The sequence below is a fragment of the Amblyomma americanum genome, chromosome 6 (genome assembly GCF_052857255.1).
Source record: "Amblyomma americanum isolate KBUSLIRL-KWMA chromosome 6, ASM5285725v1, whole genome shotgun sequence".
In the NCBI taxonomy this organism is placed as follows: Eukaryota; Metazoa; Arthropoda; class Arachnida; order Ixodida; family Ixodidae; genus Amblyomma; species Amblyomma americanum.
The window spans coordinates 57,322,115-57,349,636 of record NC_135502.1 but is presented as its reverse complement, the minus strand read 5'-3'; the positions used below and the strand labels follow the sequence as shown (position 1 = coordinate 57,349,636).

General features: G+C 52.0%; 1 protein-coding gene and 1 pseudogene across 1 annotated transcript; one reads left to right on the top strand and one right to left on the bottom strand.

The window, feature by feature from the left end:
* Positions 1 to 1,163: 1,163 nt before the first annotated feature.
* LOC144094722 (uncharacterized) lies at positions 1,164 to 27,068 on the bottom strand. Its single transcript, XM_077628634.1, has 10 exons — positions 26,918 to 27,068; positions 23,043 to 23,310; positions 14,704 to 14,977; positions 12,120 to 12,292; positions 11,013 to 11,178; positions 8,015 to 8,264; positions 6,572 to 6,800; positions 4,394 to 4,466; positions 3,508 to 3,830; positions 1,164 to 1,376 (listed from the first exon to the last, which is right to left on the bottom strand). The coding sequence occupies exons 1-10, from the start codon at positions 27,019 to 27,021 to the stop codon at positions 1,200 to 1,202; spliced, it is 2,037 nt and encodes a 678-aa protein (XP_077484760.1). The 5' UTR covers positions 27,022 to 27,068; the 3' UTR covers positions 1,164 to 1,199.
* LOC144095729 (U2 spliceosomal RNA) lies at positions 24,764 to 24,887 on the top strand (annotated as a pseudogene).
* Positions 27,069 to 27,522: the final 454 nt, after the last annotated feature.

The following is a 27,522-nucleotide window of genomic DNA, read 5'->3' as shown; positions in this document are numbered from 1 at the left end:
TATATGAGACCGATACTGCGCCATTTCCTTTCCCCCAAAAACCAATTTAAAAAAAAAGTGGACATCGCCACCACGCCGTGAGAATTGGTTTTTGGGGAAAGGAAATGACGCAGTAACTGTTCGCATATATCTCGATGAACAGCCGAATCGCGCCGTAAGGGGATTGAACAACTTTTATTTCCATCATAAAAGGTTCCTCCCCGCCCCGGCACGCAGGCCTGGGAGACGGGGAGTTGCGCGTCCGCGGTTAGAGAGGCTGCCTGGCAGTCCTTGACTGTGGCGGCCTCTTCCACCAGATGGATGGTGGTGCCCTGGAGATCAGGGTCCGGGCTTCTTAGCAGGGTCCCACAGGCTTCTCCACTATCAATATTTGCCCGCCCCGGAAGAAATTGTGGTCGAGGGTCCCTCTCGCCCCACACCGTGCGCATCGATAATGCGACCTCAGCTCTGGGTGCACGTGGTAAGCCCATAGCAGGTTCATAAATGTGTTGGTTTGTAGCCACCTCCACGCGACAGCACATCGCACAGCACACGGGCGGCTTTTCAGTTTCGCCTCCATCGAAACGCAGCCGAAGAAACGAACGAAGAGTGAAGCAAGGAAGACAGGAGGAAGGGGTGCCGTATATGGAAAGCTCCGGATCAGTTGAGACTACCTGGGGTTCTTTAACGTGCATTGGCATCGCACAGCACACCAGTGAAAATTGGTTTTCGAGGAAACGATATAACGCAGTAACTCATATCTCGGTGGACACCCGAACCGCGCCGTAAGGCAAGGGATAAAAGAGGCAGTCAAAGGAGAAAGGAAGAAAGAGTTGCCGTGGTGGAGGTCTCCGGTGATAATTTCGACCACGTGGGGATCTTTAACGTGCACTGACGCCACACAGCACACGGGCGTCTTTTGAGTTTCGCCTCCATCGAAACGCGGCCGCCGCGGTTGGGTTCGAACCCGGGTACTCCGGCTCAATAGACGAGCGCCTTAACCACTGAGCCACCGCGGCGGGTTCCTTTTCCATTTAGCCTCTAACGAAACGAGGCGGGGATTTGACCTCGTGCTCGGCAACGGTTCGTCGTAACCACTGAGCTACTGCAGCGAGTAAACGAGCGAGAGCAGTTGTTGCTTGACGAACGTGTGAAATATTTATGCAGAGGCAAGGTAGCCTCGATTCGTCTGGGCGCCGCGGCTGCAGCGCCCACATCCTTTAGGCGCGTGAGGTCCGCCCGCCGCCGGCAGCAGCAGCGGCTACGCTGCAGTCCCGGTAAGGGTTCGGTGACCTCAGCGGCGGGGGACACCTGAAGGCCCTGGCGAAGTCCTCGTTCGCCGCCGTCACTCGGTTGACCCAGCCAGCGCGGTCCGGGCGGACGCCATCGTTGCGCTGCTGCACGGCGTAATGTAATGAATCAATAAATAAATGGTCAGTCAGTCAGTCAGTCAGTCGCATTGACATAAGCTGTTACTAATTACAGTTACCCAGTTACCGATGTCGGAACATTCGCCGCCGAATAAATTTGCATCCAGAAAGCGACAGCAATGCTTGCAGTTTCTTCGGTGATCCAATGACTATATTAACAGTAAATGCGTATGCGCGCACACCATACACGGGTGGCACGGGGCGGCATGTATTAATTGAATCGAATGTTTCACTTCGTGCGTTTTCTTTGGAGTGCCGAGAGCTCTTTCAGAAAAAAAAAAGCTACTGCGACAAAAGCGATGTTTGTGGTTTCACCCAGCGCGCTATCTTTCGAGTTGAAATAATCCTCGCATCTCTAACGGTGTGCGGTTGATGAGGAAACTGTTTTGGTTGCTGGAGACCACAGGAGTTCCTTTAGGCCCTTGGCTCACTCTATAGCTAAGGCACTCTGTATATATCGATTGAAGTTGAAGTTCACTTACTTTACCACAAAGTACAAATCAATTTGCACATGAGATATGGTTGAGGAGGTGGGAGAAAAGCTAGATACAAGTAACTTGACTAGCCCCACCTCCCAGTAACCGGCAGCGGACACAGCGGTAAGCACCGGAATTCACACACAGAATACCACGACTGCACTATCAGTTTGTGAACGCTAGATAAAAGATGCAAACTACTGTACTATTTACCAAAATGGAATAAGAAAGTGAAAAGTTGACAAGCACTATAAAAACGCGTATGTCATTTGTAGAACGCGCACGCAACTTCTCTATTGTGAGGTGGTATTTATTTAAAACCTGTAGAACGCTAGACTGAGCCATCTGAAATGCATAGTTGGTGCGAGATATTTGGACATGCCAAAGTTCCGTGTGCCTCATTTAGTGTGAAGACGTGTTGCCTTGAAAGTTTGCTTGTTAAAGTGTGTGCGTCTTTACGTATTTCAGATTTAAATATTGAAAGTTGCTTAAACTCGTAGAGCTAGTGTAATTTCACGATTTTGAGTTTGGTGAACGAAGCAAAAATTTAATGACGGAAAATCAGCGCCATCACTCGCAGAAACAGCCCATGCGGGACTACGAATGCAGACAAATGCTTTTCCAGGGAGCCTTCGGTCTGCTTGTTTTGAAAAAGTGAGCGCTAGGCGCAAGGCACGGGCTATGTGCACAGGGTGGTCATGTGAACGCGCCTAAGAGTCAATATAAAATTTAAAAATTTTCCAGTGACTATCTTGCCCTAGAGTCATTCGAATAATTAGAAATTTTACAGTTACTATATCTCGCATTACTGTATAGGTTCCCAGAGTTGCGCAGGTCCGTCATATTGCTCTCTCAAGCGTCCAAGTTGTGAGGAAAAGCCTTTGAATGCAAGAGACAGACCTGGTGCAGCGGTTCGAGAGCGGGCTCTATCCGCTTGTTTTTGGCTGCCGAACTTGCTTTACTCCAAAATACTGTTGCAGCGAATGACGGCTTGCTAGAGTCGGATACAGCTCAAGAACGAAGCGGCTTTTCTCCGTCAAAGGACCCGCTTCCAGCCAATGACGTCGGCCTATTCCCTATTCTCATGACCCTGCTATTGTGAAAAAGCAGGGCAGGGAGGGGGCTATTCCTTTTCATCTACCACTCCCTGCATTATCACGCTAGCAGGCTGATGGGAATCAGCCGACGCCATTGGCTGGAGAACTACTTTTGAAGGGAATTTATAGTTTTGTTCTTGAGCTTTATATCATCGGCTAGACCTTCGCCCTGGCGTTGTACCAAAAGCAATAGAAACAGCACGTGCTGTTCTTTGTATTCCCATGCTAACTTCAGACCTGTACTTACTACACACTTCCACTGCCCCACCATTTCGTAACCGCAGCACAAGTGCACACGCTCCGGGCCATCCAGCTGAACATGTTCATCACTTCAGTGTTCCAGATCTATACAATCCCCTCATTACCCAACTCCCCTGCTTCCCAACTGGCGGGTGTGGTTGGCGTCGGCGACCCGGTCCGTGGCCAGTCCTGGCGGAGGGCTGTATAGGTCTCAGTTAGGCCTAACTATCTTTTTCTCTCCCACTGCCTGGCAAACCAACAACCCACAGAAGCCTCTCCACCCACCCTGTGCATCGCGGCCAGGGTCTGCTGCACGTCGGGTCCATTGGACTCGCACTGGTTGAGCACGTAGAAGATGAAGAAGAGCTGCTCGGGCTCGAGGTGCTGGAGACCCGGCAGTGCCAGCTCGGGGGCGCCCGGCCACGCGAGGAAGGCGCGCAATGCCAGCGACAGCGCCCGCGTCTCCAGCGCCGCGTCCAGGTGGTCGGGGGAAGCGCGCCAGAACGAGCAGCGATTGTAGCCCGAAGGTTTCGCTGCATCGTTTTGCTGCAGCTGGCGCAGTTGCCACCGGAACAGGTGGCCGAGCACGGGCTGGAATGCGCGGACGCCTGCAAGCAGGCGGGCCTTGTATTTGGGCGTGATCCTCACATCGCTTCCGGTCGTCGAGCGCGATCATGACAGCTAGCAGTGCATGCACGACGTGCACATAATATCAGCTTTGAATACATTTTCAGCTGTAAAGGTTTTGAAAGCTTAAACAGTCAACGTGCAAACGAAACGGACGATGGCACGGAAGTAGCATTTGTGGTTATTTCGGCGGCTGAGCCCGAGACCAACCCCCGTCAGCAGTACCCGCGTTTCAATGCCGGCGAAATACAGAAAAAAATCCCGTGCCTTGTGGTTGTAATTAATCCGGAGGATTTCACTTAGTCGCTTCTCCAAGGCGAAGAGGAGCAGGTTTAAAAATCTTCTTGCCCCACTCAGCTGCCTATCTTGGTCTCGCTTAAAGATGCAGCTCCTGAGGGGCCACAAAAACGCTAAGCGCGTGCAACGCTGCAAAGACCTCATCGAGGTCGTGTTTCCGAAGTTGGCGTGCAAGGAAGAAGCCGCGCGAAGACCGGTTCCTTTAGCTGGATTCAACGGAAAGAGGCTGAAGGAAAACTAAACTCACCCACACGCGGCACCTGCAACATTGCGGTCGAAGGATTGACGCCCCAGAGCAGGTCCAAAGCCGCCGGTGGCACCTGGACCATGAGTTACATTGAGAAATGAGTTTCGCAGCACTATTGTGTGCTTCTCTGGGAACATGTTCTTCACAGAATAAACACACAAGGAGCCTGGAGGAAGTTGTGCTTCACAAACATGTGCATTCTATTGTGACGTTCCTTGTGTGTGCTACGAGGTTCCGCGTTCGACGGCGCGGCGTAGACGGAGCCCCCAGTGGCGGCGAAAGCACAACCGGACCCCCTTTCATGTTTCTACTGTATATGGCTGCAAGCAACTTGAGTGAGATTGCTTTTGGGCCTGCCGCCGTGGACCGCACGGAGACGACCCAGATGACAGCGGCATCATCAATTACCGAGCCATACTCGTTGAGAGTGACGACCAGAACGAAGGGGTTTAAGCCCAACCGGACCCCCTTTCCATAGTGTCGGCACGAGTCGAACGCCGCCGCCGCCGCCGCCGCTGGGAGACGGGCGTTATCTTCCCCAATTGCCGTGGCCGTTCCAGGGCGGCCTCGTTTCGGCGGGCCTGGCCCCGTGGCAAGACGGCGGGCCTCATCAATCAACCCTCCCGAGCACATCCCAGGACAAGGGACCACTTTCCCGGCCTTTTAGTGACCTCGCGTTCCGGCCTTGAGGGGTGAGTGTCATTTGATGGAGAACGGAGGCCGGTGACCCGCGGGAACCGACAGCGGGCCAGAGCGCGCCTTACCACAGCGGACGCTATGCGCTACCTCGAAGACAACCTTCTTTCCCTCGGACTCAACACGTGAGGGGGGCGAGACCATAAGTGCGGTGGGGTGTTTGTGCGCCCAAGTGAAAGCCCTAGGCCCCCCCCCCCCACTTCGGCGTGGGCGTCCTCACCCTAGGGAGTGTGGGGATAAGAGGATATAAAAATCGACAAGGAGTACCGAAGAAGGACGCTCAGGACGACATCGTTCGCCAAGGGGGCCAGAGGAAGCAGGAACGACAGCGACGAGCGCTGACTAACAACTCACTAACTATAGCAGAGCATTTGCTAGTCAGCGCCCATCCTTGTTTCAGTGTACCTCGTCTACACTGCTTTGTGTGAGACTGCAGATAAGCACGTCTCGAAAGACCAGTTAGCCTTGAGCAGAGCCTTCACGTTCCTTATGCTTCATTAGACAACAAATTCACAAGTAGGGTTCGCGCTACAGGAGTCATAAACATGAAAAGAATGAAGCTAGAAGATTGGCTGTAAACTGTTATTAGTTTTTATAGAAGTTTTTTTTCTTGTATTGAGTGAGCAGGCTTTAACCTAACTTTCTTTGCACGTATGTTTTATTTTTGCTCGCAGAAGCCAGCATGCGTACTACACTCAAGAAAGGACTAGATTGAATGCTGGAATTATTCTCGATGCGAACAACCAGGCATGTGTTGACCCTTTGGAATCTGTTTGGCTGTTTATTTCGTAGATAGAGCATTCAACATTTTAACCGCGTCTATCATGTCCACCCCTTTTGACGAACAGAGTACTGCGCGACGAAAACAAGGACACAGGGTGCATGCAGCGACACTTTTCACTTACTAGTTTACAACTCTGTACCTTTGTCCTTATCACGCCACACTCGTTGGAGTCTTATACCAAATAACTAAAACAACGTTATTCCTCCGCCCTCTACCGTAAAGGCTGCGCCTGAGAGTGTTGAAACAGTCAAGCAATGGCTGCTGGCTTTCGTGCTAGTGGCCTTGTCTGTTCATGGTTGAGTACGGGTGTCTTGCCCTCCTCTGAAGCCGCAACCACGTCAAAGCACAAAGGCCTGGCGCGAAAACCTCTGAAAGCGTTGGCATGCTGAGTGTGTTACGTTATCCGCTGCCTTAGTTACCGTCATGTAAAACTGCCACTTTAAGACGACCCGTTGAGCTACGCTGCTGGCGCTGAAACCCCAAATGTTTATGACGTGCACTTTTTGACGTCATTCCTTAATTTTGTTCTTATTTTTTTTCTGTAGCGTAACTGTCTCAAGTTGTTTGCGTCCAGACGTAAAAACGAACGGGTGAGCAACTAATTGCTGTCCAACCATCACGGTTTCACGCTGTTCACTTGATGTGCATTGTTTCTTTGCGAGCAGTCCGGAGACAGCTGTTCGCTTTTAAGGACAAACCTGGAGCGTGGCTTCGGGGAGCGCGTCCTCGTCGCCGCTGACTGGACCGTCCTGCTCGCGCGGCACGAGCCGGCAACGCGTCGAGAGCAGGCCCGGCGCCCAGCGCGAGTCCACGGTCCGTTCAGGCTCGCTCAGAGCCAGGTGCTCGTGGACCGTCTTCTCCTGCATCCAGGCGAAGACGGCCTGCGACGTCTGCGAGGATGCAGGCGCCGTGCTCCCCTTGTAGAACCTGCGACAGGCAGTCGGCGCAGCGCGCGTTCACAATCACGTAGTCGTTGGAAGCGGGAGAGAGAGGAAGCTTTTTAATGAGGGATATAAAAGTTGAAGTGATTGGCCGGAGGAATGCGTGTATGGCTTTTTACACAGCATAACTGCTGCTTTGTACATAGCAGTGGTAATATGAGGTCTGAGAAGAAAGACCACGCCTTCATACTACTGCGACTACGTAAGGACCGGCAGTAATTGTGTAAAAATTGGATAGGACACTTAAGCTCCGCCTTAAGGATATGACACGATAGCGTTAATGAGTCCATGCCCACATATGCGGAATCAGTCGCTCTCAACTCTGCATTCATAGTTCCCTGGGAATCCCCACACCACCCCTTCCGCAATGGTGCAGCGGTTAAGGGATGCACCACTGCCCTACATTGGCAGGCGCGTGTGCGACCCAAGTTGCTCGTCCCAAGCAATTTATTCCACCTGCCACTGTGGTCAGTTTGCTCACAATCCGATGGGCACGTTGCGATAACGCCACTAGGTCACGTGACCTAGGTAGCCTACCTAGGTTGCTTCTCCTGCGTATGGCCACCTGTGCCACCCTATGCCGCCCTAATTTCCGCTCAGAGCACCGACGCCGGATTTTCAGGATTTTCTGGGTTACGGGGCATTTAACGCTATCGGGTTAAAATGTCCTTACATATATAGTATGCAATATCGATTGAATTCTTGCAGACACCAAACGACAAAAAAAAAAATTGGAAGGGACACTTAAGCTCTGCCTTAAGGGTATAACGCGATAGCGTAATGGGTTAATTACCGCATATGCAGGTGGTCATTCTCTATTTCACATCCTTAGATCCCTGCGAGTCCTCATGCCCCTTCCTGGCGCAGTTGTGCAACGGTTAAGCGATGCACCCCTGCCCTACGATGACAGGTGCTCCCAGCGGTGAGCCTTGTGCGACCCAGGTTGCTCTTTCCGAGCGACCAATAATTAATTTAGCTGCCACCTGGCACCGTGGGCAGTTTGCTCACTATCCGGTGGGCAGGTTGTGATGGCACAGCAAGGTCACATGACCTAGGTGGCTCACCTGCCTCCTAGGTTGCTCTCTGGGGACGACCTGCCAGCGCCATGACCGTGATTTTTCGCTCACAACGCCGCCAACGAATTTCTGGTGAACGGGGCCTTTAACACCATCGCGTTAAAATTTATGAAACTTGACACACCTGGTGACGTACGCCTCGCGGAGCGTGGCATTGCTCATCCAGCGAGGCGCGGGCCCAGCCCAGGGCAGGGAGTCAACGAGGTCACCCATCCGGGCTGCGAGCGACTCGTCGCTGGTGTCCAGCTCCCCTCCGCGCACCAGGTTGGACAGATGGCGCCTCAGGAAGCTCAGCAGGACATCGGCATCCAGGCCATTCACCAGCGGAGACCGCGTCGCCAACGCGTAGAGCGCCAATGCCGGCTCGTACTTCCCTGCGACGTATATAGATGGCACTACGGTCGCTGCATCGCCCTCTTCTTTATGAGTCGATCCTATATAGAGCCTTGGTCAAAGAACCGAGATGAGTGCGAGCAAAAGTTCTTCTGTGCTTGAAATTTTACTGTGACCGGAAGCAATGCACAATCAGAAAACAATCTGTACCTTGAAAATCGCGCGAAGGGTTGCTCAGCTCGCCAACAGGCGGCATGGACGAAAGTGGCCATTGAACTACTAGTAGTAGTAGTTGTTTATTTAAAAAAGAAAATAATGTGAAGGAAAAGAGTGTTGCCGGCCGCGGCAATTGCTATCTAATATCTTAAGCACCCGAGCTGCAGCCGGCGGAGGTTAAACGAAAAGGGAGAGGATAGCGAGGATAAGTATAGAGGGGAGCGATAGCAAGAAAGGACAGGGGAGAAGAGCTTTGTACACTATTTACAAAATATAAAAAGCAATCAAGTACGCGCTGCTCGCGCGCTAATGTCCAGACTGTTCGAAATTAAGTGCGCTCGAGCGGCAACTGTGCACAAACATTTCCATCGAACTGCACTCTATAAGGTTTCCGTGACTTACGTTTCGTCATAAATTACTACGCTTGTGTCATTTTCGGATACCGTCGTTTGGAATCAGTGATGTGTTCAGTGCTTTCCAATGCGGCCAATGCAAATTCTTCCCTGGTAGGAGCGGGTTGCGGCACCACTTAATTTTTTTTAACGTAGCGTTAAGGAGCTTGTGTCGCAGAAAATTCGGCGTTGGCGTCGTTGATCGTGAACGAAAAATCCACGAAAAATCATTCGGAGGAGCAACCTAGAAGGCAGGTGAGCCACCTAGGTCAGGCAACCTTGTGACGTCATCACAGCCTGCCAACCGGATTGGTCGCTCGGGAAGAGCAATCTGGGTCGCACAAGCCCCACCGGTGGCATCGCCTGCCACCGCAGGGCAGTGGCGCATCGCTTAACCGCGGTGCCACTGCGCCAGAAGTAGTACAAGGACTCCCAGGCATCTATGAATGTAGAGTCGAGAATGACCAATTCTGCATGTATGGGCATTAACCCATTAAGCTATCGCGTCATAAAAAAAAAGCTATCGCATCAGGCCTAAAAGACTCGAAGAGATTCCATCATTTTTTTTTTTTCAGAAATGAGGAATCTCTTCGAGTATTTTAGGCCTACTGCCCGCAAGTATCCAAACTCGTCGACCTGACTGTATATTGCCCTTGACTGCGTTTTCCTTTCACTGCCACTCTGATAAGAGGCTGCCGATTGTCAGTTATCTCGCCTATAAAAACTTGAGGGGACACTTTAGTTCCGCCTTAAGGGTGCGACTCAATAGCGTTAATGGGATAACGGCCATATATGCGAAATTCGTAATTGCGAACTTTACATCCATAGATCGCTGCTCTCATATCACTCCTGATACAGTGGTACAACGCTTAAGGGATGCACCACTGCCCTGCGATGGCAGGTGCTGCCACGGGTGGGGCTTGTGAAACCCAGGGTGCTCTTCCCGAGCGACCTCTCGCGGCCAACCATTAATTGAACTGCCACCTGCCACGGTGCGCAGTTTGCTCGCAGCCTCATGGGCAGGTTGCGATGACGTCACAATCTCACGTGACCTAGGTGGGTCACCTGCGGGTAGGTTGGCCACGTGTTCCACCCTATCGTGGGCCATTTTTCGCTCACAACGAAGCCGAAGACGACATTGGATTTTGTAACGGCAGCCTCAACACTATCGCCTCATCAGCCGGCGCCAATAATATGATACTCTGGTCTTGCAATGTGCCGGAATTGAAGGGGCAGCAACAGCTGGCGTTAGAAAAATAGAGTGAGAACTGTGCAAAACATTTCCAGCATGCAAAAGTGGTTTGATACTTGCTCGCGCTGTTGAGTTCGACCAACGTGACAACACAGCACCTGCCTGCAACTGTCCGGGATTGAAATGGCTACGAGCCATATTGGCCACCTCTTTTTCATCGTCATTGTCGTCTACGCCTCAACTGCAAGCGCCAACACCACTCGAGCAGCGTCGATTACACGACAAAGGCCTATCCTCGATGACCGACTTCCATTTATTCGTTTTTCGCCAGCCGAGAGATTTCATTCCACTTGAGTGCCAGAAAATTATGTCAGAGCACAGCAGACTGAGCAGGAGGTGGTACTGCGTCGGTTCCCTTCATTCAGTTTCAAAATCGTATGATGCCAGAAAAAATAAAGTAGCCGACGATTATGCGCATCTTGCTAATAATATTTTGAGCGCAGCTGCTGCGGTACTTCAACCGTAGGCGACCACGTACGGGACGCGTAGCGCCGAACGCAAGCGGCTCTTGGTTTCCGACGTGGGCATCGCGATCCGTCCCCGTTGAGCTTCGCCTAGGGACAACGGACGACGGCGCGCTAGGGCTCGGCGAGCGCTACTCTGGCACCATCCCTTAGCGGGTCGTCTCCGCGGATCCCATCTTCAGGCTGCCGCCTACTGCCATCGTATCCTCCTCCCCTGATTCCTCCCCTGCTTCCTCCTCGCGATACCTTTGCTACTGCAGTCTTTCATTCTCTGCTGCGCTCTGCATTCGCGCTTTCATCCCCCACTCTGCTCCTCGCTCGCTCGGTTACGCCGAGGCACGTCGCTCAACGCAAGAACGAGCGCTTAAGAGCTGCGCTCTCAAAAAATCGGCATACGCTTGTGCAGTGGAAGGCGGGCCGTCTTGAGCAATAAGACCCAACGCTTTTATCACACTGCGCGCGCACCTATCATGCGGACGCAGTGCTCGGCAGCGGTTCGGGCGGGCGCCTCGTCGTCGGCGTCCAGGAGCCGGCACAGCAGCTGCTTTTCCGGGCCGGGCGGCAGCATCCGAGACGCCAGCAGCGCGGTGCGCAGGCCGAGGTAGTTGAGCAGCTCGTGATCCTTTACGTGCTGCGTCGATCGAATGACCTTCCGGTTACGCGGATATCTGCGACGCTGTAGCTTTATCCTTGATCGCGTTTGTCCAGTTTTGAAAGTTCAGGGCGCATCGCGAGAGCAGTAACACGTCGTAGCTCCCTTTCAAGTAGATCCGCCTTTTCCTTATGTTTTCTTGTTCCGAATACCAAACTCTCCCCTTCTCGAAATCTGGCGGTCCAACTGCTGGTTGTGGTTTAACTTCCCAAAGCCGCACATACCGGAATGGAGTGCCTCGGATTCATCCCGACCAAGCGGAGTTCACCCGGACACCAAAAGCGTACCACATATGGTTATACGCGGGTATTCTTGGTTGGGCTGAAGGTCGTTCAAGGTCGTTGTTCTGCCTACCCGAAGACTGCTTCATCTAGCATAGTGAAGCGTTTCGCTTCAATAAACTTCTAATTTCTTCCAAACCGCCTGGCTCAGAGTGAATATCAGTGCAGGGAAGCGTTGGGTGCTCGCCAGCAAGCCTTGATTTCAAAGGGAAACATCGTACAGGAACCTCACTGGTTGGTTGAAACTTGATAAAAATATTACGGAAAGAAAGCGCCAACGAACCTCAAATATTATCTGGAGGAACCCAAAACGAAAAGCCCTGCTCGACGGCGGGAAAATTGTCCTTGAGATCGAGCTGAATCCCCTAAGAAAACTGCTGCTTAAGTCCTGGAACATTCAACAGACACAGAGCACAGTTAATAGCTCTCCTAAACGCCCCCTCCGGCTCAAGATCAGTGGTCCGGCAGTCTGATAAATGTCATCGTACTTGTTTTAAACCCAGACGCGCCTCTTCCGTGACCACACCCTAATGAAGTCGAGCATGCATGGCTTCAAAACGTTGGGTTCCTTACGAGAATCTTTGCACTTGGTTGGCGCTTTGCTTACGAAGCCCCGATTTCAAGTGTAGAAGCGCGCACCTTAAGCACGTCCGGCAGCGCGTCGACGTAGCTGGGTGCTCGAAGCACGACCTCGTCGAGTTCATGTCGAGATTCAAACGCTTCCTCGACAATCGTGCGAAGGTTCCAGGACGCCCACGCACCCTGCGGTGCCTCCTCGGAGGCGTTCTGCGGCACTGTGTTGTTCTCCGCCTCTGAAATGGGAGGCACGGGAAAATGCGCTTGTCTGTCAAGCACAGCAAGGACTACAGCTCTTTCCCATTTGGGTCTACTCCACATGTGCACTGTCAAGTACATAAGTTCAAACGATACGCTTAAGTGTGTGGTTAATGGTGGTTTAACGTCCCATAGCGACTCCGGCTATGAGGGACGCCGTAGTGAAGGGCTCCGGAGATTTCGACCACCTGGTGTTCTTTAACCTGCACTGACATCGCACAGTACACGGGCCTCTAGAATTTCGCCTCTATCGAAATTCGACAGGCGCGGCCGGGATCGAATCCGCGGTCTTTCGCGTCAGCAGCCGAGGGCCATATATATAACCACTCAGCCACCGCGGCGGAGATACGCTTAAGTATTTATTCACTGCAGCTGTGTGGACTTTTTTTGCCGTAAGAATGTCATGCCCCAGGAAGCACTTGTTCCGGCAAGAGTTGTAAGCTCACAAATGGCAGCAGAATAAGAACAAAATATATGTAAATATTGCAAATATATGCAGAAGCTGAGGGGTCTCAGCTGTCAATTACTTGGGCACTATAAGGCTAGACCGGCTGCCGAACTAGTTGCCGAACTAGTTGCTGCCGAAATGGCTTGTCCTCTGGCGGGACAGTAGCAAAAATTTCCCCGTATGATAGATTACAAGGAAAATATGAAAGATACGCTGCAGATTATAATTTTTTTAGCGTTATTAAAGGCGTTGCGTACAAAAATAGGAATATATCCCTGAACACAGAGATGTACTCTTACTCACCGAGCATATACCACCGGTATATAAAAATTAAATAATAAAGCCAGCTGTAGTGCCCAAATATTTTATATCCGTCATTTTTGCGAAAGCAGAGCTCCGATCAGCCGGTGAATTACGTGAGAGTGAACGACAGTAGCGACGCCCTTGAGAATTTCGGAAAAAAGCTAGTAAGTGGTTTATTACAAATAATAAAAAAGGAAGAAAATATTTTTGCTAGCCCCGGCATCTGCCATCGATACGGAAGCACCTGAGCTGGAGCAGCGGAAATAAAGGATGGCAGGCACAATGGAGAAATGAAGGGAAAAAAAAGGCTACTGGTCACAGAATTCTCTGGTCACGATAGACTCATCGCTTTCGCGTGAAGCACTGTTTTGACCGGTACGGGAAGTACCTATATATAGGGGTTGGACTTTTCGGCTTATTTTTTGTTTGTACATTTCTGCGATGTTTTTCCCTGTGTTTATCATCATCATCATCATCAGCGTCACTACGCCCACTGCAGGGCAAAGGCCTCTCGCATGTCTCTCCAATTAAACCGCGCGCCCGCCGTATGCCATCAAACTTCTTAATCTCATCCGCCCACCTGATTCCTTTTTTCGGCGAATATTATTTTCTACGTACAAATTTTCGTTTTCTTTTTGTGAAATATATGATGTTCATGTATGGTTAAAAGCGAAGTAGAATTTATTTTTACTTTTCAATCTAATTAACACGCAAATAGTCGCTTTAGGAGCTATATCCCTGCATGAGGAGGTTGTATGGTAATAATTAAAAGTAAAAATGTTGTAGTTAGATGACCGAGAGGCAAAAACGTATGTACAACAACATCATATTGTGCGCGTGCTGACGGCAGCAATGTTATTGCCACTTATCCGTCGCGGAAGCCATAACATGAAACATCCTCGCCATTTTTGTATAGTTTCGCTTTGGCAGTTGTTACAGTTCGATAAGTTGTCAGCGTCCTTACATGCAGTGGAAAACCCACTTAACCAAGCGATGGCGCTAAACCAGCGATAAGTCTGAGTAGACAGGATATGGGTTTGTCGACAGCACTTATATATGAGCAGCCTCCCAATCTGCAACCGCGCGTCTGAGTTTGCGGATATGTGCCTGTAGACTCGCAACCACGGCACTAAATTCCAAAGCTACTGTTGTCTTACCGCGTTTCTAGATACAGGTTTTTTTAAATAATCTCCTGCGACCTACTGTAATTTGTACTCGAAAGCAAATAGCAGTGTTATGCTTCTTGAAACGTTGACCTATTTCGGTTAAAACTGAATTTCAAAAAGAATTCGGCTTAAGTTTATCGGTGCTTTTCGGTTGGTTTAAACCTAAATATCCGACCCTTACGACCGCTGGTCCTTGGGGTTAACGGAGTGGATTGCAAGAGAACGCAAGTGTAGCAGGGAGCGGCGGAAAGTTAGGTGGGCGGAGGAGAATAATAACTTTGCAGGGATGGCCGCGCCTGGCAAAAGCCAGGGTTAATCGGAGAGGCATTTACCCTGAAGTGGGCGTAGTCATGGCTGATGATGACTATAAGTGCTGTTGAGAATATGGAAGGTGAGGCCAGGAGCTTTCAGGGTCGTTCGTGCTCTTTCCAAACCATGGCGCTTCAACGGGCTTCAAGAGGGCACGGCTCACCGGGCAGGTGCAGCGTGGTGTTCCAGGGCGGCGGGTCGTCGCCTCTTCGCGCCTTGTCCAGGAGCCCTTCGAACCGGTTGACGTCCACGGGCGGCGGAAGCGTTCCTCCCGCCGACGCGAAGACCGCAGCGGCCGCTTGCGCCACCTCGGCGGGACCGACCGTCAGCGCGTCGAGCAGCAGCCGAGGTTCGGCCAAGTATACGCGCCCATTGGCATCTACGCCCATGCTCAAAAGCGCCGGCTCGTTGGTGAAGTAGTACGCGCTGCCCAGTGCCTGCGCACAACGGTGACTTTATTGAGGCGAGAGCATTAGATGGCTCTTAAACACGGAGTCCTCGCTATCTCCCGAAACGAGCCTGCGTTACAAAATGCGCGATTGGTCGAAACTGTGTTCCGTCATCAAAGCACGTACAAAGGAACAGAATAGAATCGGAATAGAATTAAAACAGAACTAGAATGTAATTGAAATAGAATTGCAATGCTCCCGCAATACTCCCGCGTAAACTCTCTAAGTACCGTCGGTAACCTTTAATGGAACAGGCTGTGCTTCGTTAAGTGTGGTAATCTGCGAGTCGCCGCAGCGGTGGCCAAGTTGTTGAGCATCCGCCTCGCATGCGGGAGGTGCGGGTTTCGATCCCCAGTGCCGCCGGGTACCCACCGGTGATACAATGGGTACAAGATTTCCCCTGGCTTGGTGTTCGGCTTATGAGGCGCGAAATGCTTGGAAATGGGTCTTCGACCCCACTTTCAGTAATCGAAAATACCTTGTGCCATGGCGTTCTTTGGCCATAGAAGCCCTTGCGCCATAAAAATCTATAATCATCATCATAACCAGTGAGTTGCACGCAGGCAGTCGTAGCGAACTTCTTATACGATCTGGAAAATAGAGCACCCGTACCAGATTTGCAACCCGTTCAGTTTTCCGACCCGCCGTGGTGGCTCAGAGGTTAGGGCGCTCGGCTACTGAGCCGGAGTACCCGGGCTTGAACCCGACCGCGGTGGCCGTGTTTCGATAGTGCGGAACGCAAAAATGCGCCCGTGTGCTGTGCGATGTCAAGCCTCGCCAAGCCTACCGCCGCTGGCGATAGGCTCCGCTTCGCAGCCGTGCCCAGTGCTTCGCCAAGCATGGACGTCGTCACCGTGGAGGGGGAGGATCTAGCCCCTGAAGAGTATATACCCACGGAAGGGACCTACGTAGCCCATTGCTACGAACGCGCTCCGCCGCTTCATTATCTTCGAAATGCACTCCGAAGCCACCGCTGACGGCGTCGCCTTCCGCGTCCGCACAGCATACCGCGTCCCAACAGCCATCTTGTTCCTCGTCACGTAAGCTACCTCGCCGCGATCCGTCACTGACACGTCTACCTCTTGAAGACTTTAAAGTCATCATTCGCCCTCGCGGTGGCCTTAATCTGCGTGCCTGGGGCGCGAACGCTCTTCACAGAGCAATCACCTCAAGCCTCGATTTGACCTACTCCGACACCGCAGAGGACCGCCTTCGGGCGAATTTCGTTGACAACATCCTCACCTTTAGCACCCCGAACTGGTACCGCGCCGTCACTTATACGAAGGTCCAGGCTACGACAAGCTACCCAGTTGCCACCTATTTGGCCGCACCAGGCGCATACGCCCGAGGTATCATTCACCGCCAATACGTGGATGAGACCCAGGAGGAAATCATGGAGTACTTGATACCCCAGAATCCAGAACACTGCATTCTCTACGCCCGCCGTTCAGGCAAGACCCGATATATTGTCATCACTTTCGCAGGAACCAAGGTCCCCCGCCAAGTCTCCTACGCCGGCAGTGCTGTGCGCTGCTACATCGTCAAGAACAACGTGGAAGGACACCGAGAGGACGTTTGCCCGTCTCACAAGCTCTCCAAGCGTCCTTGCTGAGGAGCTCGCGACTCTTACCAGGCCCATGAGTGTACTCCCACTTGTGTAGTTTGTTCTGGTCCTCACCAGACTGGTTCCTCCAAGTGTAAACGCCGCTACAAAGTGCCTCCTGTCGTACTGCAACGCCAGCTACACGCTGCGAACTCAGATAGTGCCTCCGCCTCTCATCGTTCCCGATCCCGAACCCGTCGCCAAGGAGCTGAGAACACCTCGGCCAAAATGAATTCCGACCGCTCCTCCTCCTCTTACAGGGGCTCCAGCCGGAATCGCTCCCGGTCCTTCCCACCCCTGGACTTCAGGTTGTATCCTCGCCGAGAGTCCGCCACGAAAAATCGGGTTAGCTGGGCAGTCGCGGCTTCTCACTCTCAGCAGTCTCAGTCTCGCGATTCAGAGCTTCAAGCCCCGCGCGACGAGATAACAGCCCTTAAAGTTAGCAACCATAGACTCCAACAAGAAAACGCTTCTTTAAAGCGTCCACCCTTTGCACCCCATCCACCATATCAAACAAATCCTACTCTACCCTTTCAATCTGTTCCCACCACCTCGCTTCAGGCGCCCACATCTACTCCCCCGCAACCCAAAGATACTACTAAGTGAAACTACCTGGCTATAAACCATACTCCCTCTAGATGTCACCGCACCCGACATCGCTATTTTGGTTCAACGCAGCCTGCCGGCCGTCCTACACTCCTTAGACGACGTTGGCGTAGACAGAGTCTTGCTCCAACTCCTCCCTCGTGAAAGGGGCGACCAAAGCCTCTTCATTCTCAACCTTTATAGCTCCCCAAAAGACAGAAGACGCGACTTCACCCCCTTTCCCGTGTCAACAAGCTCGCGCACCATTCAGGTCTCCTCATTCTAGGAGATTTCAATGCCCACCAGGCCGCTTGGGGTTACTGCGCCGCCAACTGAAAGGGTAACAGTCTGTGGTTACGGGCACAGGAACTGGCCTTCACCCATGTTACTGACCCTCACACTCCCACCCGCGTAGGAAACAGCGTGTCTGTTGACAGTTCACCTGATCTAACATTTAATAAAAAAACGTGCGGATCGATCGGTGCCTCAACACTGGGGATACCCTTGGCAGTGACCACTATGTCCCTGCGACCACCCGCAGCACGTCCCCGTACCGTCAGAAAGGTCGCCCAACCCTAATCACGGATTGGGACAAGTTTCGTACCCTACGTGCTCAAAACGCCCCTACCCAGATTAATAACCTGGACGAGTGGATCTCCAATATACAGGCAGATGTCTCTGCTACCACTAAGGAATCTCCTGCCACGGCTTACCAATCCAATACAGACAGCCGTCTCCTCCACCTATGGCAGGCCCGCGAAAGCGTGCAAAACCGCTGGAAAACACAACGCCACAATAGAACGCTTCGGCGTCGAATAGCTCAGATCGACAAACAGATTGAGGCGCACACTTTCGCATTGTCTAGCCAGCAATTGGGTCAAGTTTGTGACTACATGCGTGGCCAGCTCGAGCTAACCCGCACCTGGCACCTTCTCCGATACCTTTTAGACCCGGACGGTTGCAAAAACATCCCAACAAGACAGCATTTCCCGCATAGTCCATCAACACACCGGCTCAAACCAGGATCCTCTCGATGAACTTCGTCTCCGGTATCTCAGTACTACTTCCCCGGACCCCCCCCCCCTCTCTCTCTCTCTCTCTCTCTCTCTCTCCCCCTCCCCCTACATGGGTGGTGCCAACCCTGCCCTCGATGCGGAGATTTTGGAGGCTGAGGTACGATTCGCTCTCACTCAGCTCCGCCCTAACTCTGACCCGGGACCAGACGGCATTTTCAACAAAACTCTCCGTAATTTAGATAACCCGTCCATGGAGGCTCTCAGTGCCTTCATGAATGATTGCTGGAGAGAGGATGAAATCCCCGCAGCATGGAAACATGCACGCGTGACTTTCTACAAAGCCAGGCAAACGACTAGCTCTCGAACACCTCCGCCCCATCTCCCTCACTTCCTGTGCTGGGAAACGGATGGAGCACGTCAATCTCAACCATCTTAATCGTTATGCTGAAGATAACTATCTCCTACCTCGCATCATGATTGGCTTCCGCTCAAATCTCTCTACGCAAGACATTATATGCTCCAGCTCTCTCGAGAGATACTGTGCCCCCTCTAACAAAGCGGGCACAAAGGCTATTCTAGGGCTCGATTTAACTAAAGCATTTGACAGCGTCTCGCACGGAGCTATTCTCCCTGACCTCTCCGTACTAAGTCCTGGTCACCGTATCTACGAGTATATACGCACTTTCTTCTTTGGTCGTATACAGCTGAACTTAGCTTTGGTTGTCTCCTCTCAGATCCTATACCCCTTGGTAGCAATGGCAGCCCCCAAGGATCCGTTTTCTCCCCCGTTCTTTTCAATGTCGCCTTACTCACGCTACCTTATAAATTAGACGCCATCCCCCGGCTGTCCCATACCTTATACGCAGACGATATCACCCTCTGGGTTTCAACAGGCATGATGCTGAGGTTGAATTCGCACTTCAACAAGCGGTGGATGTCATTGAGCGCCGCGTAGCCGGAGCCGACCTCTCGTGCTCCCCTCAGAAGTCCGAGCTGCTGTTCATCCGAGGTCAACCCGGCCTTCACGGCCATCCTCCCATCTGCATTACTGCTAGTGGCCAACCCATACGCGAAGTATCCACAATTAGGGTATTGGGGCTTCTCATCCACAGCAATCGGGAAAACATCGACACTCTGTCTAAACTCACAGTCTCTGTCTCACAGGCCATTCGTCTAATTCGTCGCATTGCTAATAAGCATAGAGGCATGCGAGATGCTGACCTCCGACGTCTTGTTCAGGCGTTTGTTATCAGACGCCTCACATATACCCTCTCTTACCTCTACTTTAGCTGCCATGAACGGGACCGCGTTGACTGCCTTATTAGACAGGCATAAAAGGCGGCTTTCGATCTCCCTTACCGGATCCCCACGTATAAAATACTGGAACTAGGGGTCTGCAACACACTGACGGAGATCTCGGAAGCTCATCTCACTTCTCAGTACGAACGTCTCACCCACTCCTCCACGGGCCGTCACATACTCGACAAGCTTGGAATAAGCTTCGCAACTACCGCAGCCGACAAGGCCCAGTTTCCGTCCCATATCCACAGCAATCTTATCGTTACCTCTCTCCCTAAAAACATGCACTCAGGGTATCATGTCGCTCGCCGCAAGGACAGGGCTAAGTCTCTGCATAAAAAGCATTTAACAGATCAGACAGTGGTCTACGTCAACGCCGCCGGATACCCCGATCACGATGCTTTTTCGCTCGCTGTTGTGAACTACTGTGGACGGCCGTTGGTTGCGTGCTCCATTCCCGTCAGATCGGCTGAAGATGCCGAGGAGGCGGTCATAGCCTTGGCGATGGTCTCCACCTCTGCAGAAACCATCTTCAGCGACTGTAAATCTGCGATTCGTAATTTCACCCGCCGCGGTGGCTCAGTGGTTAGGGCACTCGGCTACTGATCCGGAGTTCCAGGGTTCGAACCCAACCGCGGCGGCTGCGTTTTGAAGCGAAAAGCTTCACTACGCTAGTCAACACCGCGCTTCGCGCGAGCCTGCGTATGTCGGAGCACGAGTGACGTCACGCACGGCGCAGGTGGCCGCCGCCGACTCCGTCGCCTGACCTTTCGGCGCAGCCGCGTGCTACTGCACATGTGCGTCATGTGCATGCGCAAGGAGGCTATATAATTCGCTTGCCAGAGAATAGACGTGCGCACTCGAAATGGAAGGGAAGGGGAGTGCGGCTGCTGCTAGACTACGCAGAAAAGCTGAGAAACTAAATTCGACCGATCCAGAAGTACTCGCTTGGGAGTTGGCTGCACAACAGCGAAAAAAAAAATGAGAAAGCCAAAGCTAAGCTACGAAGCATAACCATGACGTCAAACCAAGCATAACTGAAGCTTTTCGCTTGTATATCCAGGCTTAACCAGAGCTTAGACACTGCCTAAATTTTTTTTAAAGCGAAAGCTTTACTGGTCGCGAACTTGCGATTTTGTCGTGGTGGTATTCCGAGGAGGCACACGGCGTCACAACGCACGCCTCGCCACGGATATTTCTCTCTATCTCGCGCTCTCTAGTCATTACTGCGCATGCGCCACTAGTAGCACCGAGCCACAGGTGTTTCGCCGCTGCGCAGCGCCGCGCCTTTCCTCAAAATCCAACTTTCAAAGTTCAGTTCTCTCTTTCTTCTTTCCCTCCCTCCTTTATCTCTTCCGTTACGGCGTGGTTCGGGCGTCCACCGAGATATGTGAGACGGTTGTTATGCCATTTCTTTCCCTCAAAAACCAAGCAAAACAAGTTAGTCGACGGCGTTCATAGAGTTCATTGGCGTTGACAACTTTGCAAAGGCCTTCATTTTCACGAAAGGAAAGGCGCACAACCGGCTCCGTGGGTCAGTGGAAACCTCAATATCGCTCAGTGGTTAGTGCGCTCGACTACTGACCCGGAGTTCCCGGGTTCGAACCCGACAGCGGCGGCTGTGTTTTTATGGAGGAAAAACGCTAAGGCGCCCGTGTGCTGTGCGATGTCAGTGCACGTTAAAGATCCCCAGGTGGTCGAAATTATTCCGGAGCCCTCCACTACAGCACCTCTTCCTTTCTTCTTTCACTCCCTCTATCCCTTCCCTCACGGCGCGGTTCAGGTGTCCAACGATTTATGAGACGGATACGTACCTCGCCATTTCCTTCACCCAAAACGAATTATTATTATTATTATTATTATTATTATTATTATTATTATTATTATTATTATTGCTTAAAACCAATTTTCATTTCATTTTCCTTCGAACCCGACCACGGCGGCTGCGTTTTTATGGAGGAAAAACGCTAAGGCGCCCGTGTGCTGTGCGATGTCAGTGCACGTTAAAGATACCCAGGTGGTCGAAATTATTCCGGAGCCCTCCATTACGGCACCTCCTTCTTCCTTTCTTCTTTCACTACCTCCCTTGTCCCTTCCCTTACGGCGCGGTTCAGGTGTCCAACGATATATGAGACAGACATTGCGCCATTTCCTTTCCCCAAAAACCAATTATTCATTTTCCTTGCCTTACGGCGCGGTTCGGGTGTCCACCAAGATATGTGCGACAGGCGTCATTTCCTTTCCTTAAAATATCCAACGGGCAAGGCGTCGCGCCGCACGGACGATGGCTTTCCGTGGACTCCTTGGCAACGTTGCAATACGCTGTCGCGTCCCACTCTTAAAGACAAACCTTGAGCGTACACCGTTTTTTTTAATCTGTTTTTTTACTTTTTTATTCTTTTTAGCCAGTTATGCCGGCGCTGTTATACATTATGCGGTTTGCACTTCACACGAAGACTTCGAATGACGTCAACCCCTTTCGAAGAAGCTGCAAACCTAATGTTTACCGGACCCCGTCGGACGGTGTTCCCATAGTATACAAAAATGTACTAGGAAGCTTACGCAGCGCCTGAGATGCAGAAATATTTAATGTGCTATACACTAAAGCGCTCACTAGACAAGTACAATTACGTTTTGTTTCTTACAAAATCAGTGCATTTTCGGGCGTGCTTTTCTTTAGCTTGGCGTTTTATTTTATTTTTGTTTACGACGACACGAAAATTTTCTTGGACGGTAGAGGTATGCAGCTTTGCACCAACTACGTGCGCTCAAGCGATTGGTTCATCTTCACTGTATTCATCCCATCCGTGGTTTCATCTGTTAATAATAATGAACGGTAACTGGTTTTGGGGGAAAGGAAATGGCGCAATATCTGTCTCATATATCGTTGGACACCTGAACCGCGCCGTAAGGGAAGGGACAAAGGAGGGAGTGAAAGAAGAAAGCAAGAAAGAGGCGCCGTAGTAAAGGGCTCCGGAATAATTTCGACCACCTGAGGATCTTCAACACACACACGCACACACACACGCACACGCACGCACGCACGCACGCAAAGTTCAGCACTATGCGACACGCTTGCTGTGCGCCGCCGTCTGCTCCTGTCTGCTTCTAACGCTCTCCGTTCATAATTTTATTGAGGGTTGGTGGCGGTGAACTTTTATTTGATGGAATAGAGTTTGGGAGCCACTCTATAGTCGGCGTCCCAGTCCAGCCTCGCGCCTGTTTCACCAGGGCCCTTTGGGACTCAAGCGAGGAGCAGTTAAGGAGGGCAGTCTCCCATGCCTCTCGGTTAGGGGTAGGGGAAGGGGAATTTCAATTGAGTGCATGCCCACACCATGTGGAAGATATCACAGGTCTCCCATAGCAGGTTCTGCCACTTTAATTCTAGGCTCACCTTCCTGACATGGCCTTCTCTAGCAGACGGTCTCATGCCAACTGCAGCTGCCTTCCCTGTCCTGACCGCGGACACACGCGCAATCTACGTGATAAGTACGTTTACAGTCGTTGCTATGCCGCACTTTAAGAGGTCGTCCTATCTTCACGGATGTACCTTGGATACGCCTCCAGCCTGGGTCACATTGCCAGGCTTGTGCGGCCAGGGCGAGATGCCGGCGCTGTCCAGGAGTTTAGACCGCAGCTCGGCGCCGTCGTTTGGGCCTGGCTCGAGGCACTTGCGGTAGAGGCGCCGCATTGTAATGGGCAACCAGCGTTTACCGGCCCTTCCTGCCAGGAGCATGTGCAGGGCGCTAGTCAGCGCCGCTTGGTGCTTGTGGTCCATCGTGCGACGGTCGCGCCGCACCTCCCAAGGCTCCGTCCTCCTAGTATTCGACAGTAGGCCCAACGAATCAAACAGTGAATTTATAGACTACAAAATGTATGCGTCCGGTAGAGCAACCGATATGCACCCAACGGATATTATCAGGTTAGACGTCGAAATTCACACGTGTTTGGGTTTGCCATTTCTGTGCGCATTGAAAAACGCGAACCCGCCGCGGTGACTCAGTGTTAGGGCGCTCGGCTACTGATCCGGAGCACCCGGGTTCGAACCCGACCGCGGCGGCCCCACTTCGATGGAGGCGAAAGGCAAAGGCGCCCGTGTGCTGTGCGACGTCAGTGCACGTTAAAGATCCCCAAGTGGTCGAAATTAATCCGGAGCTCTCCACTACGGCACCTCTCTTCCTTCTTTCACTCCCACCTTTATCCCTTCCCTTACGGCGCGGTTCAGGTGTCCGCCGATATATGGGACAGATACTGCGCCATTTCCTTTCCCCAAAAACCAATTATTATTATTATTATTATTTTCATTTCAAATTGGTTCCAGGGAAGAGAAAATAGCGTAGTATTCTGTCACATCTCGGTAGACACCTGAACCGCGCCGTAAGGGAAGGGATAAAGAAGGGACTGAGAGAGAAGAAAGGAAGAAGTGCCCTAGTGGAGGGCGCCGAATAATTTCGACCAACTGGGGACCTTTAATGTGCACTGACATCGCACAGCACACGGGCGCCTTAGCGTTTCGCCTCCATCGAAACTCGGCCCTCCGCGGTCGGGTTCGAACCCGGGCACTCCGGATCAGTAGCCGAGCGCCCAAACCACTGAGCCACCGCGGCGGGAGAAAAGCGCGAAGGCATTTCTAGGCTCTTGTACACCCGCAGGTAGACTCGCGACACGTACAAATCCATACAATATGAATGAAGGGGACAAAGTTTGAGCATTCGGTTGAGGATTACTGCATAATTTGGTGTGCCAAGCATTTTTAAAGCGAAAGCTTTACTACGCCAGCCAGCGAGCCATTTCGGCTCGTCGCCGAAATGGCTCACTTCAGCCGTATGCCTTATGCCGTGGCCGACGAACGACCTTGAGCCGCCGTTGCCTAACAACGCCGCTGTCGCGCTCCAACAGATGGCGCCGTCGTCGACGCCGCTGCCATTGCCGCTCGCTCCACAAGATGTGCTCCGCTGGGGTAGAGGGAGAGGAGGTGTCGCCTCGGGGGTGTATATATATATATATATATATATATATATATATATATATATATATATATATATATATATATATATATATATATATATATATATATATATATATATATATATATATATACGTGTGTGTGTGTGTGCGCGCGCGCGTGTGTGTGTGTGTGGTGTGTGTGGTGTGGTGTGGTGTGTGTGTGTGTGTGTGTGTGTGTGTGTGTGTGTGTGTGTGTGTGTGTGTGTGTGTGTGTGTGTATACCCCCGCGCTTCGCCTCAGTGTATTGTTCTGATACCTGATTTCATATCTGCTGCGGGTCCTTGAACCCAAAATATTAAACTTATTTTTGGAATAAGGCGGAGTGCTTGAAGCACTCTGGCACGGGTCGGCCCGGTATTGCACTGCCTCCGGGTTCGGCCCGGGGCCTAATAGCGCGCGCCTTTTCTTTCTATTTTTGCTCTCCGATCCTTTAACTATACTTTCAGCACGCGGCAGCGAGCGTTGTTCGGCTTCAGCCAGTAGGCAGGCCCGTGCACTTTCCTTTCCTTTCTTCCTATCAGCAACAACAACGCAACATCAGTGTATTGTAGCCGTTATGGAGAGTGCGAAAGAGACGCAACAACGACAGAACGAAGCGAGAAAGAGACAACGCGCTTAAGAGATGCCAGAAGAACGCGCCGCACGACTCGAGAAGCGTCGTAACGAAGATGCGGCTAGAAGAAGTCGTGCCATGTCCCGGAGTGACTCTCCAACTGCGGAAGAGACCGGTTTGAGTTCTCGAGAGCTTCGGAATGAGACGCTGCGTAGACGACGTGCCGAGGAAACGAAGCTTTTGCAGTGCAGCTAGAGTTAAGCAGAGCTAAACCACAGCCAAGTTCTTTTTCTGTTTTCTAACTAGTTTTCCTCTAGGCGTATAGTTTCAAAAAGTAACTTTTTTGGGAAGTACGCAAAAAATCAACTTTTTGTGAAAACTGGTTGTTCCCTTTCATATACGAACGACCTGTAGGTGCTTGTTTATTACCCTTCGCCGGTAAGAAGGCTCTTGGCCCGTTGTGCTAACAGGCGGCGAGGTCAGGGCATTACTATATATTTTTTTCTGACCCTCCTATGTAAGAATGCTTGCTCGCCAAATTCAGTTCTGTAGTAGCAGACATGACGTGTCTCATTCTATTTCAAGTCTCCAGAAAAAGGGAATGACTCTTGAACCACACCATTTTCTAACCGGAGATCCGCAACAAGTTTTCTTGCTCCATGAAACCGAAGAGGGTGTTTCAATGGCCGATTTGGATTCAGATCGTGAGTTTCGATTGGACCGCGGCGGATATTGTACTCCCTCGCGGATTCAGAGCGACGCTTCGAACCTCCGCTTGGAATGCGCCATTAGAAATGTGAACCCCGGAGCTAGGGCCGGACTAATAATAATAATAATAATTGGTTTTTGGGGGGAAAGGAAATGGCGCAGTATCTGTCTCATATATCGTTGGACACTTGAACCGCGCCGTAAGGGAAGGGTAAAGGAGGGAGTGAAAGAAGAAAGGAAGAGAGAGGTGCCGTAGTGGAGGGCTCCGAAATAATTTCGACCACCTGGGGATCTTTCGACCACCTGGGGATCTTTAACGTGCACTGACATCGCACAGCACACGGGCGCCTTAGCGTTTTTCCTCCATAAAAACGCAGCCGCCGCGGTCGGGTTCGAACCCGGGAACTCCGGATCAGTAGTCGAGCGCCCTAACCACTGAGCCACCGCGGCGGGGGCCTAGGGCCGGACTGAAAATTTGGAAATTGATGGTAATTTCATCGTCCTTGCAGCAGCGACGCGTATACACCTCATTATTGTTTTGGTGACAGCACTACGCAAAAAGGTGCCGTGACAAGCGGCTCGAACATTCTGCCATTCAGTACATTTGGCAACCGACTGAATTAAAACTTTTTAAGCCGAGTTGGACTCCTCCTTTACTTGATGCTAATTGGCACATGCTATTCTTGATGGTCGAAGAGGGTCTTTTCCTGTCTACTCATAGCGGGTTGTCTCTGCACAAATCATAACACCACCGGGTCAAAACGGGCGCTGTCAACACATGGGTGTGCGTTCTCTCTCCCTCCTCCGTGCAGTATTACTCGCGTACACAACCGAAGGCGAAACCGCCGCAGTCGGTGAGCGGCTGTGGTCAGAAAAAGTTACCATTTCAGCCGCATTAGTCCTGCTGATAGATTTGCCGTAGTCGAAAAGAACTCATGAATGAACGAAGCGGCGAATGCTCCTCAAAAGATGCCCTCCAGCCCATGGCGCGCGAACTACTGTCACGTCGGCGTGGACATTCACCTCGCACCTTAAAGCCACCGGCAATGCTACGCTAGCAGGTGCAAGGCGGTTGACAGCGACGTCACGGCAATAGGAAGGCGCCATTGGTCGGAGGGGCATTTGCCCTTTCGGTCTAGACTAGGAGCCCCACGTACTCATCGATGCGGTGGTTCCTAATCCAGTTGTTGCAGACGTGTCCAAACAGGTCGTCGCAGGGGTTGACCGTTGGGTCGAGGCTGACGTTGGCGGCTGCCGCCATGCACGCCTCGGTGCGGCAGGTGGTTCGGCTCTCCTGGCGGCGCAGGGAGGAACCGCGCGGGGGTGACCAGGCTGACGAACCGACGAGCGCGCTCCCAGTCCCCGAGCAGGGTGGGCAGGCACAGCGCGAACAGGGGCAGGAAGATGACCAGCATGCGGAACAGGCTGAGCCAGCTCGCGAGCCGGTCCACCTCTTCGTCGTCGACGGCATCGTCTTCGGGGGCGCCCTGCTGAACGCCGCCGCCAGCGCGCTCCCTGCCGGCGTCGCGTCCGTCGGCGTCAGCTCCAGGGGCGTTGGGCTGGGAGAAGCACGTACGCGCGTGAAATCAAAGCTAATACATTGTCCACGTTGGGCGTCCGGCGCCCCCGCGACTCCACTTGGTCCGGCGGGCTTTAAGGACGACGAAGTAGAGGGCTGCGGACTACATTATACCACCTGGAGGGGGGTTCTTGAACTTGCTTTCACGTTGCACAGAACATGGGCGTTCGATGCGTCTCGCCT

Coding starts and splice junctions, on each gene's coding strand:
- LOC144094722 (XM_077628634.1), bottom strand. CDS start 27,021: ATGGCGGCAGCCGCCAACGTCAGCCTCGACCCAACGGTCAACCCCTGC. Junction 23,311..26,917: donor AGGAACCACCGCATCGATGA/GTACGTGGGGCT, acceptor GTCGAATACTAG/GAGGACGGAGCCTTGGGAGG. Junction 4,467..6,571: donor TCCCCGAAGCCACGCTCCAG/GTTTGTCCTTAA, acceptor CTCATGGTCCAG/GTGCCACCGGCGGCTTTGGA.